At 33.8% G+C, this 19,289-nt stretch overlaps 1 protein-coding gene across 7 annotated transcripts in view; it reads left to right on the top strand.

Moving 5' to 3' along the window:
• The window catches only part of Tbl1xr1 (TBL1X/Y related 1), a 154,767-nt gene extending 141,464 nt beyond the window's left edge, over nt 1–13,303 (top strand). For all 7 annotated transcript variants that reach the window (XM_058586190.1, XM_046466852.2, XM_046466855.2 and 4 more), the window contains 4 exons: nt 2,246–2,373; nt 2,935–3,100; nt 7,541–7,642; nt 8,470–13,303. In XM_058586190.1, the coding sequence (XP_058442173.1) occupies nt 2,246–2,373; nt 2,935–3,100; nt 7,541–7,642; nt 8,470–8,496 (423 nt within the window). In that variant the 3' untranslated portion in view covers nt 8,497–13,303. The remainder of the gene's footprint in view (nt 1–2,245; nt 2,374–2,934; nt 3,101–7,540; nt 7,643–8,469) is intronic.
• The last annotated feature ends 5,986 nt before the right edge of the window (nt 13,304–19,289 follow it).

Below are 19,289 nucleotides of genomic sequence, written 5' to 3'. Positions count from 1 at the left end.
GAAACACCCAGAGGTAGAATTTAACCAAATATTTGAGTACCCCATCCTCATCCTTTCTTGGTTTCTTCCCTTTTTTCCAACCTGCTTCCTCTATTACCTTACTTGTTTCTCCTCAAAGTTTCCTTAATATATCACTTTACTCAAACAGTTGGCTCAGTGTATGATTTCTAGAAAATCGAACCTAAATCAGCAAGTAAATGTGGATCAACTTCTCTCAGCACTGTGTATGTACTCTGCTGCTCTGGGTGTATCTCAGCTTCTAGCAGTAGTGTGGATGGCTGTCCTACTCTTGTTAGTCTGCTCTCAGATTCATTCCTGACCATACTGTGCCCTGCTAATGTTCTGTAACCCAGGGGGCTCACTTTGCAAATCATACTTCCCAGGTTCCTGTGCCTGTTTTTCCAGATGGGTTCATACAATGGAAGATAGGCTGGGTCTCTGGGAAGGGTCTTGCTCTTGCCAGTCAGGTTCTTCTCTGTATCTCCAGTTCCCACTGGACAAACATCTCCTGCTTTCTCTGCAGTCTTAGTCTTCTTGCAGTTGTTCACCTCTGGAGGACCTCACATTCCTCTGTTTTTCACTCTTCGCAATATTTCTAAAATTATTTCCTTGTATTAAACTCCTTTTCTTGGATTACCTAATTTAGATTTCTGTGACTCAATAAAGTTGTCACAGAAAATTAACCATCATAGATAATAATAAGTGTGATAAGTTATCTTCACTATTAGGAAGTTATTTGTTGGTGCAGTTAAAGTGGAAAAACAAACAAACAAACAAAAAGAGGTCTTTCACCTAAGAATATGGCATACCTCAGTTAGGGAAAAAGAATTTTGAGGTAAAGAACAACCTAACACAAATCTCAAATGATTGAAACCTGGAATCCTCTTCTGCATTAACTAACTCTGCTGAATACTTGTCAATATTCTTGACTTTGCAGTACCAGTGGCTGCAGACTAATGCCCCTTGCAGATACGACAATTGTGAAAACTGTTTTCCTTCTACCATAAAAAGACTAAATTTATCCTGGAAACCTTATGGACCCCTCCCCTCCATCCATCCCTATAAGTACTTGCTGTGTTTTCAGACAGACAATTCTTGAGTCTGGCCCCATCTTGCAAGGTTTGCTAGTAAAAATTATTTTTGGGACAGTGTATGGCACATATGAGGAAATGAAAGAAGGCTAGTGTCATGGATTGAGTTAATAAGCTGGAGGAATAGGTTGGAACTAGAAATTTTCAGCCTTTCTTCATCTTGGATTTTAAAGAAGTGACAGAGAATAATCTTAAGAAACTCTTTTAAGAATTACCAACTCAAGAACGATGAGTTTCCAAAGGGAAACTGAGAAGTAATGACAAAAGTGGAAAGAGAAGCAAGTATGTAGAGAAGAGTTTTTCAAGAGATGGTGGTGGCCAATAGTATTACTTGCTATTGACCGGTCTAATAAAATAAGTTTTGGAAACGTGTTTTAGATTTATTTATTTCGGGTTATAAATACTTAACCATAAAAAAAAAATCACTATGATAACGCTTCATTGCCTTCCATTAGTTACATTACCGAAATGTGAATTTCAGCTAATTTTTATTTCTCTTTCAGTTGAGGTTACTATTTGTGTTTGGCAAGATATTGCAAAACCTCCATCCCCTGTCCCCCCCAATGTTTGTATTGAATACAAGAAATACTTCTGTTACAGACTTCTGTTAATTTTTGTTCAAAAATAATAAACATTTAAAAATCTGTATGTATGTGTAGGCCCATTTTGATCTTAGGAAAAGTTATTCTCCACCTGGTCATTTTAACTTTAATTATTGTATCTGTTAGTTTATTCTCTGTGAGTTATCATTATATTAGTTGTAGGTTGCCTTTTTTTCACTTCTAAATTTTAAGAGCAATTTATAATTTGGGGGGGAACAGCATAAAAACTAGGTATTCAACAATTTAGGATCATTAGTCAAGGACCTTCTTAAAAATTGACTTGCACCATCTAAAGGTATTCAAAGTAATCTTAGAACAACTACAGTTAATTCAGCCTTCAAGTCCTCACCTCAGAATAGTGAATATTTATAGAGGGCTTAAAAGCTAATTTATCATTTTTATATAGAGAGAAATGTTAAATATATTCCATTGCATACAAATTTCTATAAATATTCTCTTGATTCCTATAATTGTTCTGATTTTCTGGCACAATACCTTTTTAATGTTTCCATTTTATAGAAAAAATTATATTTATTTTTCTTTTTTATTTAGATATGGAGTATGAAACAAGACAATTGTGTCCATGATTTGCAAGCACATAATAAAGAAATTTATACTATTAAATGGAGTCCAACAGGACCAGGGACAAATAATCCAAATGCCAACCTTATGTTAGCAAGGTGATATTTCCATTTTATTCTTCCTTTTATGATTCTTCTATAAATAATAACTTCTACTAACTGTGACAGAAAATTAGGGACGTTTCCATGAAATAGGAATCTATTTTACAAGAATACATTTTATGGAAAGCTTTAAACATGGGGTTTTCTTAGTAGTATTTCTGGGAAATAATCAAATATCAACTGGTGATATCTAATGTTGATTAAAACGCAAGTAATTGAGGCATAGTATGATAAAATTTCATCAGCATTTTTTAAAAAAGATAAAATATAAAATATGGGCAATTTTGTGTGGATCAGTAAAAATGGATTATTTAAAGAGAAGAATGCAGTAAATTAGCCCATTTATGTTTTCCAATTCAGGGATTTGGAGATGGTTTAAAGCTGCCTTTCTCTTTGGTTAGCTTTTACTTTCTAAAATACTTTCATCTGAACAGTCCAGTCTGCTTCTCATAAAGGATTTGTAGCAAGCCATTTAGGAATAGCAGACTATGGGAGGTTGGGAGCAAGTCTGAGAAAGTATTCTATAACTTATAAAAAAAATTTTCCCTCCCTTTTCAGTGCATCCTTCGATTCTACTGTTAGGTTATGGGATGTAGACCGAGGAATTTGCATCCATACTTTGACAAAACACCAAGAGCCTGTGTACAGTGTAGCTTTCAGTCCTGATGGCAGGTATCTGGCAAGTGGTTCTTTTGACAAATGTGTGCACATCTGGAACACACAGGTATGTCTAAGTTATTTAAATGATCAAACACTCAAGGATTTAATGGGAAACATTTGCTTTTGCTTACCCAACCCTCCACCCCTTTGGTTATTCCTCATGCAATGTTACTTCTGTACTTTCTTCTAAAAATACAATACATTTTGGGGGAATTTCCAGTTAAATAAATATGAAAACAAATATTTTCATATGTACACCAGAATTTAGAAATAGATTTAGATTTCTTATTTTTATTTATTATTATATTTGGTTTTTTAAGTAGCTTAGTAGACATAGAGTGTGAAAGCTTAAGACACATTTATTTAAGTAAATGACACTTTCTAAAAGAATTCGTTGAAGGAGCTCTGTATGAGTAATCAAAAATATATTAAGAAGCCAGGCATAATGGTGCACGCCTGTAATCCCAGCAGCACAGGAGGGTGAGACAGGAGGATTGTGAGTTCAGAGTCAGCCTTAGCAACGTCAAAATACTAAGAAATTTAGTGAGACCCTCTCTCCAAATAAAATACAAAATAGGACTGGGGATGTGGCTCAGTGGCCAATTGCCCCTGAGTTTAATCCCTGGTTCTCCCCTGCCCTTCAAAAAAATGTATTAAGGGATAAGATTTTATGGCTGAACACAGTGAATTATTAGGGAAAAAAAACCACAAACTTGTAATCCACATGATGTTTTCAGAGACTGTGCTGTGTACAGGTCCTTCCTTTCCTAAAAGTAGCACCGCCTTTTGCTTTCTTTTTCTTAAAAAAAATTTTCTGGGGCTGGGGTTTTGGCTCAGTGGTAGAGCTCTTGCCTCGCATGTGTGAGGCACTGGGTTCGATCCTCAGCACCACATAAAAATAAAGAAATTTTTTAAAAAGTTGAAAAAAATTTTGTTTCCCGTGTTTTAGTTTTTGTGTTCCATGTACCACATTTCTTTTATAGTATAGGCTCTGCAGTCACCTGTCTCTTCATTCGTCATTGCAGTTGTAGGACACATGTTGCTTGAGTTATTGATCTTTTTGATTTCTATAAACTTCTTATATACTAGAAAAATAAGGCCCTTGACATGTGAATATTTAATGTTGATATTTCACTGTTACTTTCTTGTCTCTGCTCTTCCTTTTTCTCTCTTTATGAATATTTGCCTGTGTTGAATATATTCTGTAACTAAATGTACATGCTTTAGAAATTTGTTTCTAAATTTTAACTGTGTCTGAGAGGACACTAATTGTGTACCTAACTCAACCTTTTAAAACTTTTCAGTAGAATATTTGTAAAAATGAATCAAAATATAAATAACAGTAATATAAATCTTCACACATTTAAATTAGTCTTGTTTTTCATTTTCTCTTTTAATTATATTTCTAACAAAATATTATTATGAACATCCATATGCCTACCAACCAGATTTAATTGATAGGAACCTCTTGCCACACTTGTTTTAGATCCTTTTCTTTCTGCATTTACATGACAAAAGTAGATAGAGCTAAAGTGTTTACCTCCTTTCTTTTTTCTCTTCCTTCCTAGAGGCTCTAAGCAAACCTGTACAGTGTATTTGTTATTCCCATGATGTATTAACTGACATGTTTTAACTGTTTTGTGTTGTCAAATTGTACATAAATGGTATGAAATTGTATATATCATTTAAAGCTTGTATTTTTTACCATTTTATGTTTTAATTATAATCACATGAATACATGTAGGTCAAGAATGATGATTACTCTAGAACATTGTCTGAATGTAGCTGTTTATTCATTTTCTTATTGGTAGGCTTATAAACATTTGCTGTGACCATTCTTGCATGTGTTTTCTTTTGCAAATGAATGAAGGTTTTTCTAATACTTTTACCACACATACATAATGTGCGTGCACATACATACTTGTCTGTGAATGTGTATGGAGATTATGGGCCTACAAAACTGCTTTCAGACTCCTTATACCAAATTTTTACTTCTAGTAGCAATATTTTGGATTTCCTATTTTTCTCTGTCTTGAGATCATCAGACTGCTAAATATTTGTCCAATTTGGTGGATAATACTTTGTTTTAATTTGTTCTTCCTTGATTGTTGGTGAGTTTAATGTCTTTTTAAATTCTTATTTTCCATTTGAATATTCTTTTTTTGGAGTAGATGCACTCAGTGCAGACATCTCCCCTTATATTTCTATAGTGTATTCATCCCCCCACCCCTATTGAATAGTTGGTGTTCTGTTCATTTTGTATACTAATTCACTTTGGTCGTATGGATTGCAATGATCTTGCAGTTCCCATCTTTTCATTTTTTAATTTTGAATGGTATTTATCATGGAGAAGTTTTTAATTTTAGTTTTCAGATTTATTTTTTTTTTTTATTGCTTCCTTTCATAAAGTACTTTAAGCTTTTTGTATGTGCTTTTAACTCCTTTGCGATTGATTTTTATATATGGTGCAAAATAAAGTTACTTTACTGTTCTTCGCCTTTGGTCTTTAATATTTCCAACAAAGAGCATATACATTTCTGTACTTTGCTTATGACTGCTTTGAATTTATAGGTGAAATTGGAGGAAATCATTGTCATTGAATTTTATCACCCATAAATATATTTCCATTATTTGTCTTTTATTCATAAATTCAGTAAAATGTTATAATTTTCTACCAAGATCATCTTTTCTTTTTCTTAATTTATTCTGAGGTACCTTTATGTTACTATGTTACTATGCAAAATACATTCCTTAAAATATATTCGTTAATTTACTCTTCGCTTATGTTTGATCCATTTTTAAGTTCTCATTTAGTTTTTTGTGACAAAGTCAATTTTAATGAAATTTGGGTAATGAAGTAGGGAGTAGTACAGCACATTGCTGTGCTTATAAGGGCATTTGATCAGCTAACCATATTTTATTGTGTCACTTTGTTTATGAGATACCTCATTTTAATTTAAGTTCAAAAGTAATAAAATGGTACCTAGTGAATTTTCAATGCAGGAGAAAAGTGATGATTGTTTTGTCATATCTACATACATTTATTTCCTGTTATTACTTGGGTAATGCTTTATTTAAGTGTTTGACAGGTAAATGATTGAGGCTTTTCCCAATATCTGGCCCATTGACCCTTTAGTGTTGTAACCCTGACTTGTTGACCATACCATTTTGGTTAATTGTAGTCCAGTTCAAACTTAGAGATTAAGTATTTTGAAAAGTACGTTTTTAACTCCAAAGACATATGTAGATTATACGTATTTTATTTTCTATACCTCAGCTGAGTTTAGATTTTGTTGATGACATTCTTTTCTCATTAACTATACTCCAGGCTTACTGTATACTCAGTTTTCATTAATCCCATAAATTATCAGAAATTTTAGGTAGAAAGCAAAAGAAACAGCTGGGCCTTCACATTCTTAAATCAGCCATAGCAAGCATCTGCGGTTTGTGCCACTATTATCAGACTGAATTTGAAGAGGAAAGAAAGGAAAATAATATTCCAGTCTAGTAGTTAACATGTATAGACTATATTGGGAAGTATTTGTAAGGTATGTGGTTTGCTATCATGTTGTTTTTAATTAGAGCTGCTCTTTTGCTTGACTTTTTAGGGTAACATAAAACTGCAAGGGTCACATCAGTGGTTTGTCCTAGCAGAGTGCCAGAGCACATGTTTCATGTTTTCCAGTTCTCGCAACAGGGCTTCTGCCCTCTGCCCTATTAATGACTGACTTCATAGGAATATACATTTTTGGACTGAATTGTATTTAGAGCAGTGGAATGATTTTTGTTTTCATTACTGAAGGAATTAAATAGTTTCACTTTTGGCTAAATTATCAATGAAATTATTAGTGTTCCTGCTCATTTCTTTTTAACTTATAACATCTTTCAAGAATAATGTATAGGGCTGGGGATATAGCTCTATTGGTAGAGTGCATGTCTTGCATGCATAAGGCCCTGGATTCAATCCCCAGCACTAATAATAATAATAAATATTATTTTATCCTCCTCTTTGACCCATTTCCTTCTGTAGTTAAGGACTACGAATAAATATAAATAAATATGGTATAAACAATAGATTTATATTGGGATTATCTTTATTTGTTAAAACGTTTTATCAAACAGAATTAATTTTGTTTTTGAACATAACAAAACTCATGCTTTTTTAAGTGATAATAACAAATATGTATTTCATGTCACATAATAAATCTTTATTTATGGCTGTTATTATCTGTGTCAAAGAAGCCAAAGATATCTTAGTCAAGTGTTGTCATTAACACTAGTAGAACTGAATATGTGTTAGAGTAATCTTTTGAGAGCAAACTGATAGTATTTTTATTTTTTAAAAAAAATCTTCATTACATTTCTAGCATTTCAGAATTTGCACTTATTTTGGACTTGAAGCTAAGTCCAGTCTCTGATTGCTAGACATAAAACCATGTAATATTTTTATCTCACTGTTGGATTTGTAATTTTAATTTTTAAGATTCTGCTTTTCATTTTTTAGACAGGTGCTCTAGTTCACAGCTATAGGGGAACAGGTGGAATTTTTGAAGTTTGCTGGAATGCAGCAGGAGACAAAGTTGGAGCCAGTGCATCAGATGGTTCAGTAAGTATAATAGTTTCTAAAGGAGTGTGAGAGAGAGTTTATGTGTGTGCGCATGCATGCACCTGTGTTTACCCATTGGAATGTGGCTTATCGCAGTAGCAACTAATTATTGAAGTTCTTTGCAAAGTAAATTTTAAGAAATGATATTGATTTTTTTCTCCCCTGAAGGCTATATACTCTTTATGTTCATTATATTCAAATAATGTAAATAAAATTTAGTTTCTCTTTTGCTGGAAGATTTTCTTCATAATCAAGGAAGGAACAGTTTTTACACAAATCTTCATTAGTGAGATTAAATATAGTGGAGTTTTACTCTGGGAGAAATTGGAATTTTTAATGACTATTTCTACTTTCTCCTTCCTGTAGAAGAGTGTTGGTGGTTCAGGGAAGGAAGATTAGATGCTATTGATTTCTGCAGAGTAAGGTGTGATATTGAAAGACTCTCGAGATGAGTTTGTACATTTTTAAAGAGTATACCAGCTATGGCTTCTGGAGCTCTAAAAAGCAGAGGGAAGATGGAAAACCATTAGCTGTATACTTAAGCTATAGCTAAATATTATTTTGTATGTTTCCCCCCTTCTTTTTTCATGAACAATGCAATTCCTAATAATTCTAGCTATGTTTCTTCCCCAATATTATTAGCTTATGGTTGTTTCCTTTGCTTAGATAATCTTTTAACTTCTCTGTTAGTAAAGTGCCCATTTTGCTGAAGGTTCATGAACTTAGAACTGAGAAACAGATTTGAAATTGTAACTACAGAAAAGTTAAACTTGAAATGTAAAAAAAAAATTCTGAACACATTGGTTGATTATTGTAATTTCTTTCAGGTTTGTGTATTAGACCTTCGGAAATAGCGCTACTAGTTGGAAGCCATGGACCGACTATGAATGTGTACATAGCCAAAATGACTGTCCCTGACCCACGTACTGCTATAGTCCCACTTGAACCATGGCCAGTCCACTACAGCCAAATCTAAAAGAAATATATACATACAGTGTATATAAACAAAATTGCACCCTGAAGATGACAGAGTTTTGTCACAGCTTGTGAATTCTGTTCACCAAGTGCTGGAATCTAATCTGCTGTGCCCCTAAAATAGCATTTAGAAGTTTGGATATGAAAAACAGAAGAAAGAGATATACGTTATAAAAGCAGACCATACATACATGTACCAGTTTTTGGATACTAATGACAGCCTTGTCTCCCCCTTTGAATCAGCAGACACCATGGATTATATTCTTTTTTTTCCTTTCAGTAGTGAGCAGTTTGTATGTACAGAGAAAATGGACTTAAAAAAAAAAAAAAACTTGCAGCAGTAGTTTGTTCTTGCTTTTAAATTTTGTTTTTGGTTTAGATTATGGATGCATGAAGTAAGGGAGTGAATCAGTTTCTTGTTTATATTTTTTTCACCTTTTAAACAACAAAAAAAAAATCTTAAAAATATTTTAATGCATTCTTTTGAAGAGGTTAATGTTTGGTACATTTTATGGCTCCCAGAGCATATATTCAATTGGTGCATATTGTGGAAGGAAGGGGGAATTTGAAATTAAATGAAAATATATGAATCTTGGGTCATGGCAATCTGTAAGACACATCAGTAAAAGGGTATTATGCTCTGTTTTTTTTTTTTGTTTGTTTTTGTTGTTTTTTTCTGGTTCTTTTTTTTTGTGATGTGGCTTAAATACAATAGTTTCTTTTTTGGGACATATTTCTGCCAATTAAAGACTAGAAGGGCACAAAATTTTTTTTTTTTTTAAATACCATAGAGAAGATACATTTTTAAAAAATCTTCTGATGTTTTGTAGCCATAACTGAATTATGGTTAAAATGTGCACTATTGTGAAAAGGAGCAAAGTAGTTTTGGGTTTTTTGTTGTTTGTTTATTTGTTTTGCTTTGTTTTCTAAGAGATTAAAACGTTTCTGGATAAGGATTAGCTTCTCAAAGTGTCCATCATTCTGTATAGAAGCTTAACTATGTAATGTAACCAAACTCCAGTATTAAGAATCTCTCATGTTGTTTTTCTTTTATACAAAGCAAGATAACGGCATATAACACTGCCATTACATGGCAAAATGCTTGCTACCTTAGTTTAAAAAACAATCTTTAAAACAAAAGACTTGCTTCAAGGTATTTTTAATAGCAGTGATTCAGAATTAAAAAAAAAAAAAAAAGATAATTGCACTAACCTCCTTGCTGCTCTGATTCTGCATTTGTGGTACTTGTGACTACATTTTTTTTTTCCAAGTATAAGATAGATTTAAGCTGCTATTTTTTTTTTCCAGTAATCACTACTCTATCATGTCTTTTACTCTGTTTATGTCAAGTGTTTTCTTAAAGATAACAAGCATCAAATCTCTTGTGCTCATGCAACTAAAAGTAAAATATACAGACAAATGTTAGCATGAGGCCATGTTTATGTGTATGATTAACAGGGTTTGTCATGATTAACATAAGAATCTAGGAGTGTCAATTTGAAAGAGAATAGTTGTCAAATTTATATCTTACAGATTTTAATTAAGGAATTGTTTATTATCAAGCTTAGCAAATTTACAACACTATTTCTGTCAATAATTATTTTGAGGCCTTTACTGCTAAAATTTTAACCTGTGTTCTGTGTTTAAGTGGAAACTGATTTAACCCAGTTAATGCAGCTTTGATTTGCAGCATTTGTTGTTTTGCTATTTTTACAAAACAGCATTGATTGAAGCAAGTCTTGGTTTTACTAAGGTAGAGTAGCATTTGCTATAGGTAAAGAGAATAAATACACTTAATTTTCACAATACATTGTTATATGTACCCCAGTTGTTGATAGTGGGGACTATGATACTGTAATAATATTTTTTAAGATTTACATCCAGAGAGGCAGTCATTCATGATGGTTTTGTGCCAGCTGTTTTTAGGGTTTTGGATCACATTAGAGATAATTTAGAACTTATTACCCTGTGACTTATGTAGGAAACCTAATATGCTGAGTATCTGGCACTTGAAATCCTGCTTTTATTGCTAGAGGTTCACATCTGGTTGACCTCTGTTGTTGTTTAAAAAAAATAAATAAAAATAAAAAAATCTGTGCAATAATTTTTAAATGTGCTCCCAGGAATAGACACAAATGTTTTGAGTATGTTTAAGCTGCATTTTCCTTTAGTGATGCATTTGTCAATTGCACTGAATTTAAATCTGAAAGTCAGAGGTGATTATTGATAGTACTTTTGTATTTTGATATGGACAATTTATTCATTTGCATACAGTTATTGACTTTTTTTCCCAGCTGATTAAAAGATAGTCAAGAAATTCTGCAATATAGCTGTCAAAATGGACAGCTACATTTTTATGATATTGTCATCTTTGCTGTTTTTTTTTAATTCTTTAGCTATTTTACTTACGCATAATAGCCACAATAGGACATATAAAGATTATAAATGCAGAGCTTTATTATCCTGAAGTCTTGGGTCTTTCAAGTGTAAACTTCTCTGAAAGGTATCCATTTTGTAGGCTTGGGTTCTTGGTGAGCATACAATTGTTTGTTTTTGCTGCTGTTCTCACATCATCATTGCCTGCTGATGTGCCACGATGCTGCTCCAATAGACAAAAATAAGATCGTCTCTAATTTGAGCAGTAACATGATTGCAAGAGACCAAGTTTCACAGCCTGTAAAGTTCTATATTTGGGGTTCTTACTCATTTTTCCTCCCATTTTTTCCTGAGAATTTATTCCTGAAGATCAACTGAATCCAGTAGTTGGTCTATGGAATTCATTATGTTTTATATGCTACTGTAAGAAATGTATGATCATATGGAAAAATAGGAAGGGAAAATTTGATTAAAATAGAATGAAGAAAGAACAGCTGCCACTCTTAAATGTCATAAAGGAATTTTTTTTTCTTCAAGTAGGAAATCCCTTAAGTACTTACATTTGCTCCAGTCCCCTTTCCCACAATCAATCAGGTAATATTATTGACTTTCAGATGACTTTTAGAAGTGGTAACTGGTAATTTCCTAATAGGTCTTAGAACGTATCAAATTGTTTTAATTAATTATTCTCTAGGTAAGTATGTTTTAGGGTAAAACATCTTTTACAGATACTGAAAGTGCCTCCTTTTGTGGTGTAAAAAACAAATTATGGTGCAAAAGTAATCACTAGATTGAATTACACGAAGGTTTTTTGCTTTTTGACATACAAAAATGTCAAGAGAAAGGCCAAAGATTTGTACTTTTTCACTTAACTTATAAAAGCACTCCTTTTTTCCTTAAACTTCTTTCTGTCAAATTAGATTTAATGAGAGAGTACTATTTTTAAGGAGCTATCTGTTTATGTAGACTGATTTTGTTTAGAGTAATGTAAACTAATAATGAGTAGAGGCCTGAAGAGGACTGTGCATTTTTGCTATTAAAGGAATCACAAATGACCATACTTCTGCAAGCAAAAATGACGAGTTTTATTAGATAAGTAGAAAACTAAATCTTAAATGCAGTGCTATTTACTCTTTTAAGTCAGTTTTCATTTTCTTATATACATTGTACATTTCTACAGAACCTGTGTTTATTCTCATATGGTAAGGAAGGTACTTGCACATGGTAAATTACTGTTAACAGTTTCCGCAGAAATCCTGTTTCAGTGGACCAACATTGTGGCATGGCAGCAAATGCCAACATTTTGGGGAATAGCAGCAAACCTACAAGAGACCCTGGTTGGTGTTTTTGTTTGTTTATTTGTTTGTTGGTTTGTTTTTGGTCCCTTCCCCCCTTCTCTGAATCAGCAGGGATGGAAGGAGGTGGGTAGGGAAGTTATTAATTACTCCTTCCAATAGTAGCTCTGAAGTGTCACATTTAATATCAGTTTTGTTTTTTTAACATGATTCTAGTTAAATGTAGGAGAGAGAAAAAAAGGAAGTGTTCACTTTTTTTAATACACTGATTTAGAAATTTGATGTCTTATATCAGTAGTTCTGAGGTATTGATAGCATTCTTTATTTCTGCCTTTACGTTACCAGTGTTGAAGCAGGGTGAATAACTAGGGCATATATATATATATATTTTTTTTTTTTTCTAGTAAGCTGTTTCATGATGTTGTCTTTGGAATTTCTGGATAAGTTCAAGAAAACATTCTGCATGTTGTATCTAGTCTGATGTACTTACCCATCTCATTCAAACAGAACCAGGCAGACTGCATTTTGTAGCTCTGTAATCCTTGAATACAGAAGTAATTTTCTCTTTCCTGACTTTGACATTGTAGCTATAATGTTTTCATTTTAATTTTTACAAATCCTTTGGGTCTAATTCTGTGAGCCTACCTATAGCACTGGATTAAAATGTCTGCATCATTTCTTTAGTTATCCAGTTAACTTTAAAACTGTTGTAAAAGTGTAAACCAGCCCATGACAGTTTTTTGTACATGTTAAAGAACTTTATTGTTCAGTTTTCATGATTATTGTGTAAGGAAGACTGATATAGATGTTCTATGCTGTCCTGGACCATGTTAATTACACTTATGATGTATTTTGGTTCCACATCACAATGATTTGTCCCCAATGACCCTTTTATCCTTTCTAGGCACATTTTTTGTTGTTGTTGTTGCAGATTCCCTTTGCATTGTATTGCTTTGACAACTGTAATTTGAATCAGATCTGAAAGAGGTCCAGAATAAAATATATTTTGATATTATGTTGGCTGTGTACATATATAAAACCTTTGATATCTACGTAGTTTGTATAGTCTATTTGCTAGTCAAGTAATGAGAGAGGGATGATATTTCCTGTTTACATTTAATTACTTTATTTCCTCCAGTGTTGTGTAGAATAAACCTTCTTGCTCTGAGTTAGCCTTCATAACATAACATAGACGTCTATTTTCTCCCTTACTAGTGTTACCAATTATAACAACTTTCATCAGAACCCCCAAACACTGTTTTTCATAAACATTGTTTTCCAAGATAAATACTTAAAAATTAAGCCCATAGATAAAAATTACAAATTTTACTATTTTATTACTTCTTGCAGAAGATAAGATTTTTTTAAATGAAGGAATTATTTTCTATTTTTATTAAAGAATAATAGAGCATCTAATCAGCTAAGGGATAGCAATTACTTTTAAGTTATTTTGAAAACTCAATATTGTATTTAAAGGATATTATCTCACATAACCAATCTAAAAGAGACCTCAGATTTGTTTGTTTGCTTAGCATGCAGTTGAGAACAAAACAGTGTCTACATGTTATTGGCAATTTTTAGGGCAGGAGGCTCAATGTCCTTAATGATATTTTCCCCTTCATATAGAACATTTATGACATTCATTTCCATCCTTTGTCAGGATGTTTATGTTATTACAACCTTAATAGCCTATGAGAAATGATAGTAGGCACCTTCCAGGTTTAGTTAATCTCAGTTCCTCAGTGTTACATACAGACTTTTTCAGAAGAATCATTGAGCAAATTTTTGTACTTTGTCTTTAGAAAACTTCTTTCTCCAGGTCTTCTGTCTTTTCTTTCCATTTCTTTAAACAGAAACAATACAAGTATACTCTTACCATGTTTTATTAGTTATAAGCCACTGCTAACTGAATCTTTGGTTTTCAAGGGGTTAACTTTTATTGCATGGCATAGATTGTTAATATGCATTTTATACTTTTCCAGAAAGTATTGGACTACTAAGGATTAGAATCCATGTGAGCTTGAAGTTAAGCTGAAATTAATTTAAGCAGTCATTGAAGGGATTACTTTTAATTTCATAGTTCTTATACTTTACCATGGATTAGATTTCTTACCTGTTATAATACATAGCCAATGAAAGTTTACTGTTTTTCAATATAGTCCTTTGAAAAATACATCGAGGGAAAAGCCACCGTGGAGGGTGCTTTTCTCTACTGTCCCAAAGCTCCCTGTCAACAATGAAATGTTAACCCTATGCTACTTTTTCTGCATGCTTCTTAAATGTTATATCTCAATGCTTAATTGTCCTAACTTGTAATATTTTTGTATTAAATTTTTTAGGAGTTCCTTGTAATTTCTTTATAATTTAAAATATATTAAACACAAAGTGTTTAGTAAAGTACAGATGACAATTACTAATGTTTCTTGGTTGTTGGGTTTGCATGATTAGTTGGGAAGACAATTCACATTTTAATAATTAAGACCAATGGGGTGAGATCTACACTGAAAAGGATGACAGTCCTCTTATTTAGTCATTGTTCTGTTTTTAAAAACAACTTTCTAACATACTAATCCATTATCAGAATGGGCTGTGTTAAGAAATAGTGTGCTACAAGATAGTACAAAAGCATAGGTTGGAGGACTGCTGGGCAGCACTGTGGAGAACTCAAGCACTGCAGGAGAACTTCAAGCAATCAAACTCTTGCCTTAAAAATACAGTCAGACTGACTCAGCCTGAGATTAGACGACTGAAAAACATCGGCTTAGGAAATTTTGAAAAATATACACATTGCATGTTGACTTTTTCTGTGTAAGTTTTTGTTGGCTTCATTTATACACAGTATTGCATTAGGTTAATTTTCTGATTTCCAATTTGGTTACCTAAGGAACAGTATACTCCAGTGGGGGGCAAAGAATAGCTAAAAGCAGAAACTCTTGCACATTTGATGGCATAAAGTGAAATAATTGAGTTTAAAATGACATGGAGATATACTATGTAGCATTAGTTTCATATTTCCAGCTGAAGTTGAGATATTTTAATGTTTGGAAACAAGATTTAAAGTGGGATATACTGTTAAAGTCTTGCGATAAAGAAATCAAGATTAAATTAGAGGTAAGTTTATTTGACTTCTAAAACTGTCAGTTAAACACCAGTGTACATTGGAATTCTTTTTAAAACAAAATACCTGGCCCTACCTTTAACCTATTGGTCAATATGATAGCACTAAGTTTCTTTTCATTTGCTTCTTTGCTTTGTATAGATGACCTGTGTGGGAGGGGGCACTGTCACTGGCATATGTTTTATTATAAGAGTGTGTACTTACAAAGAAATTTGGATACAAGATATAAATAATAGATTCCCTTTGAAAACCCTTAACCAATCAGTGATATCTGCTGGTAGCATTTGTATCCTTCCAGACTTTTTTGGAGGTGGGGGAGCACATACCAAGTATTAAACCTAAGGCCACTTAACTGCGGAGCCATGTCTGCAGCCCTTTTAATTTTTTATTTTGAGGCAAGGTCTGGCTGAGTGGCTTTAGTCATGGACTTGAGAAACTCACCTCTTCATTGAATTCATCAGGGAATGTTGTCACTACACTGTAGATGTAGCTTGAACTATAGGGTTTCAGAGCTTGCATTCTGCCTAATGGCCCAGGATGAATCTGAACTCCACCATATTTGTTTGTTTGTTTGTTTTATTTGTAGATGGACACAATACATTTATTTTATTTATTTATGTGGTGCTGAGGATTGAACCCAGTGCCTCACACATGCGAGGCAAGCGCTGTACTGCTGGGCTACAACCCTAGCCTCCATCATTGTTATTTTTTTCCCCATCTATAAAATGTTGCTAGTGATAGTTACGTCATACACTGGTTAAAGGATTAAACTTTTAATACATCTGTAAAGCCCTTAAAGAACATTGCCTGGTTATGTAAACTGTATTTCACCATTTTTTTTTATGGTTGCATTGTATTACACACCAAAATTTAGCCTCCTCGATGTATATTTACTTTTCTTCATTTATTCCCATTAAAATCAATGGTACACCGTGAGCACAATAGTTGCACACCTTTATAATCCCAGCTCTTCTGAGGGCTGAGGCAGGAGAATTGCAAGTTTGAGGCCAGCCTTGGCAACCTAGATGAGCACCCATCTCAAAAAAGGGCTGGGTGCATAGCTCAGTGGTAGAGGTAGAGCGTCCCTGGGTTCAATCCCCAGTGCTGCCCCTCTATTTCTACCACTACACATAAACACAATAGTGCAGTAAACAAATATCTGCGTATATGTAGGACAATTCAGCAGTCCACTCTGTTTCACACCCCAGATTAACAGCCACTTCAAAGAATCTATAAAACTCACCGCTCAGTCATTTTCTGGCAATTTCAAAAGGGGTCATTTAGGAATTTGTTGTAGGGAGAGTTCTTGGGAATCATGTTTTATAGATTTAGTAATAGTGAGAGAAGGTAATTTAGACTAACAAGTGAGAGGCATGGCAGGGTTTAGGAAAAAACAGACTTTTTTTAAGCATTTAGTGATGAAATGCTTAAGATACAACTAGGATTTTGTTAATCATGGGTGGATTTTTCTGCTACAGAGCACAGTAAACACGTTAAATCTAACTAAGGCACGTGGAACTACCAAACTGAATACCATATACTTTAATTGAGAGCCAAATTCTTAGTCCATATGGGAGCTTATGAAACATTTGTTTTTTTTTTTTTTTTTTCCTGGAACTTGGTTGGTTTTTTTTTTTTTTTTTTTTTTTTTTAGGCCACTTTAACTCATTTTCCCACCCCCGTTCCTGAGTTCTTGTTAGATTTTTTTTTTTTTCTTAAAATATTTGTTGAGTATTTAGCATGTCCCAAGAAGTGTGTCTGGCACTGGATGACTAGTGAGCTAGAAAGAAATAGGCTCTGTTCTTTCAAAGGGAGGTTAGGAAAAGAATTAGATTGAAATATCTAAAATTACCATTTTTCTAAGTCAGAACTGTTGAAGATTCAAGCCATTCAATGTAATTTAAAGGAGAGAGGTACCTGAAGGTCAGAGGTTTTTAGTCTTTAGCTCACATGACTGCATCTGTAATTTTTTTGTCTATCTTGTATTAGTAGTCACTATTATAACTTTATATATTTGCATATTTACATCTTTTGAACAGTGTCCAATAGATTCCTTAACCATGAAGGACAAAGAAATTAAGTAGTTCTTATTAAGAAGTTTATGATTTTTACCTGTTAAGAACAATAGGCATATTTCAACTGTTATTGCTATTATAGCCAGGAACTCAGAGATATTGGAGTCTTGTATCAGTCATTGTATCCCTTTCCTCAAACCTTCATGCCCTATCAGGTTTCCAAAAACAAAAGTAATAGAATATTAAAGAATTACATTAAAAGTGATATGAGCTAATTTTAGAAGCTGGTTTGGTTTAGTACTTTCCTGCTCAAGAGTAGCCTATCAAGCAACTTAGCAAGACCCTGTCTTAAAAAGGGATTGGAGATGTGGCTTAGTGGTTGAGTGCCCCTGGGTTTAATCCTGGTACCAAAAAGACAAAACAAAACAAAGCCAATCAACCAACTGGAGACTTCTTAGGAATCATCTCAGATCCCTATGAAATCAGAAGCTGCAATTGTAGGATCTCCCAAGAGAATTGTTACACAATTGAAAGTTTGACAATTCTTAGTTATGGCCAAGTCAAAATGGAGGGTCTTAAACCTCCCTCTCCATGCCATCCCACTTTCTTGAGGCTAGCAGCAAATCTTGAGACCACTGTAATACAGTTATTGGTAGGAGTAGAGGGAGAGAGGAAGAGGTCTCCAAAAGGAACCCTGACACTCTAATGATTAGAAGATCGAGTGAAAAAACAATATAGAGTATCCACCTTTCTTTAAAGGATCCTCATAAAAGACGGGAACCCTAATTAGTTGGGAGTGGTGGTGCATATGTATAATCCCAGCTGTTTGGGAGGCTGAGGCCAGAGAGTTGCTTGTTCTAGGCCAACCTGATAACATGGTGAGATTAAAAGGGCTGGGAATATAATTCAACAGCAGAGTGCTTGCTCAGTATGTGTGAGATCCTGGGTCCAGTCTCCAGTACTGTAAGAATAAGCAGTAATCCTGCCTACATTAGTAATATCATAATCATCTCTGGCTCTGAACAACTGAACAAATTACTTGGATAATCTGGGCAACCTACCCTATCTACTTATGTCTATCTGTAAACTGGGGAATGATTACTTCCACAGGTTGTAAAGATTAAAAAATAACACATGCATTTTTAAATGCTAAACCCACCACATAGTAAAGCATGAGAAGTAGAACATTCCCTTCCCCTGATTGTGATGGTGGTACAAGAGTTAGGACGACATTTCAGGAGCAGAAGTTCCCGTCCTTCTCTGTTCAGATTTACATTATGTACCTTGGGTTATGTTACCACAGCTGTTGATGTAATCACTTTGAAAATGACTATGGCTGCTTAAATTCTTTTGGAACCATCCTGTGGATTTTATTTTCGGAGAGGGCTGGTGAGTCCTATCTTCCCTGTATCCTTGCATATCTGTGACTACCTGTGTTACCCAGAAATGAATACTCAATATCAGTGTACAACTCAATTGGTCGATGCTAAAGTCAGTCAAGGACTCTAACATGAGAGTCAGTGACATTCTATTCTAGACCTACTACAGTAGAACATATGCAGAGTGAGTATCCACAGTCTGCATCTTTCATGAACTCTACAGATGTTCTGAAAGCACACTCTACTAGAGGATGGCTGGCGTGGGACCCACCAACTTTTGTCAGTCATAGTTGCTGTGTAGTTGTCTAAGGCCAATGTAGACTTTTTCTTCTTACAGGTAAATTTTTTTTGATGGACCTTTTTTTATTCATTTATTTATATACAGTGCTGAGAATCAAACCCAGTGCCTCCCACATGTGAGGCAAGTGCTCTACTACTGAGCCACAACTCCAGCCCATTACAGGTAAGTTTTTTTATACCCAAGGATTC

Source organism: Marmota monax, unplaced genomic scaffold (genome assembly GCF_021218885.2).
Source record: "Marmota monax isolate L192 unplaced genomic scaffold, Marmota_monax_Labrador192_F-V1.1 WCK01_AAM20220418_F8-fsc00074, whole genome shotgun sequence".
NCBI lineage: Eukaryota > Metazoa > Chordata > Mammalia > Rodentia > Sciuridae > Marmota > Marmota monax.
The sequence above is the reverse complement of the archived record's forward strand: the minus strand, read 5'-3'. Positions and strand labels throughout refer to the sequence as shown.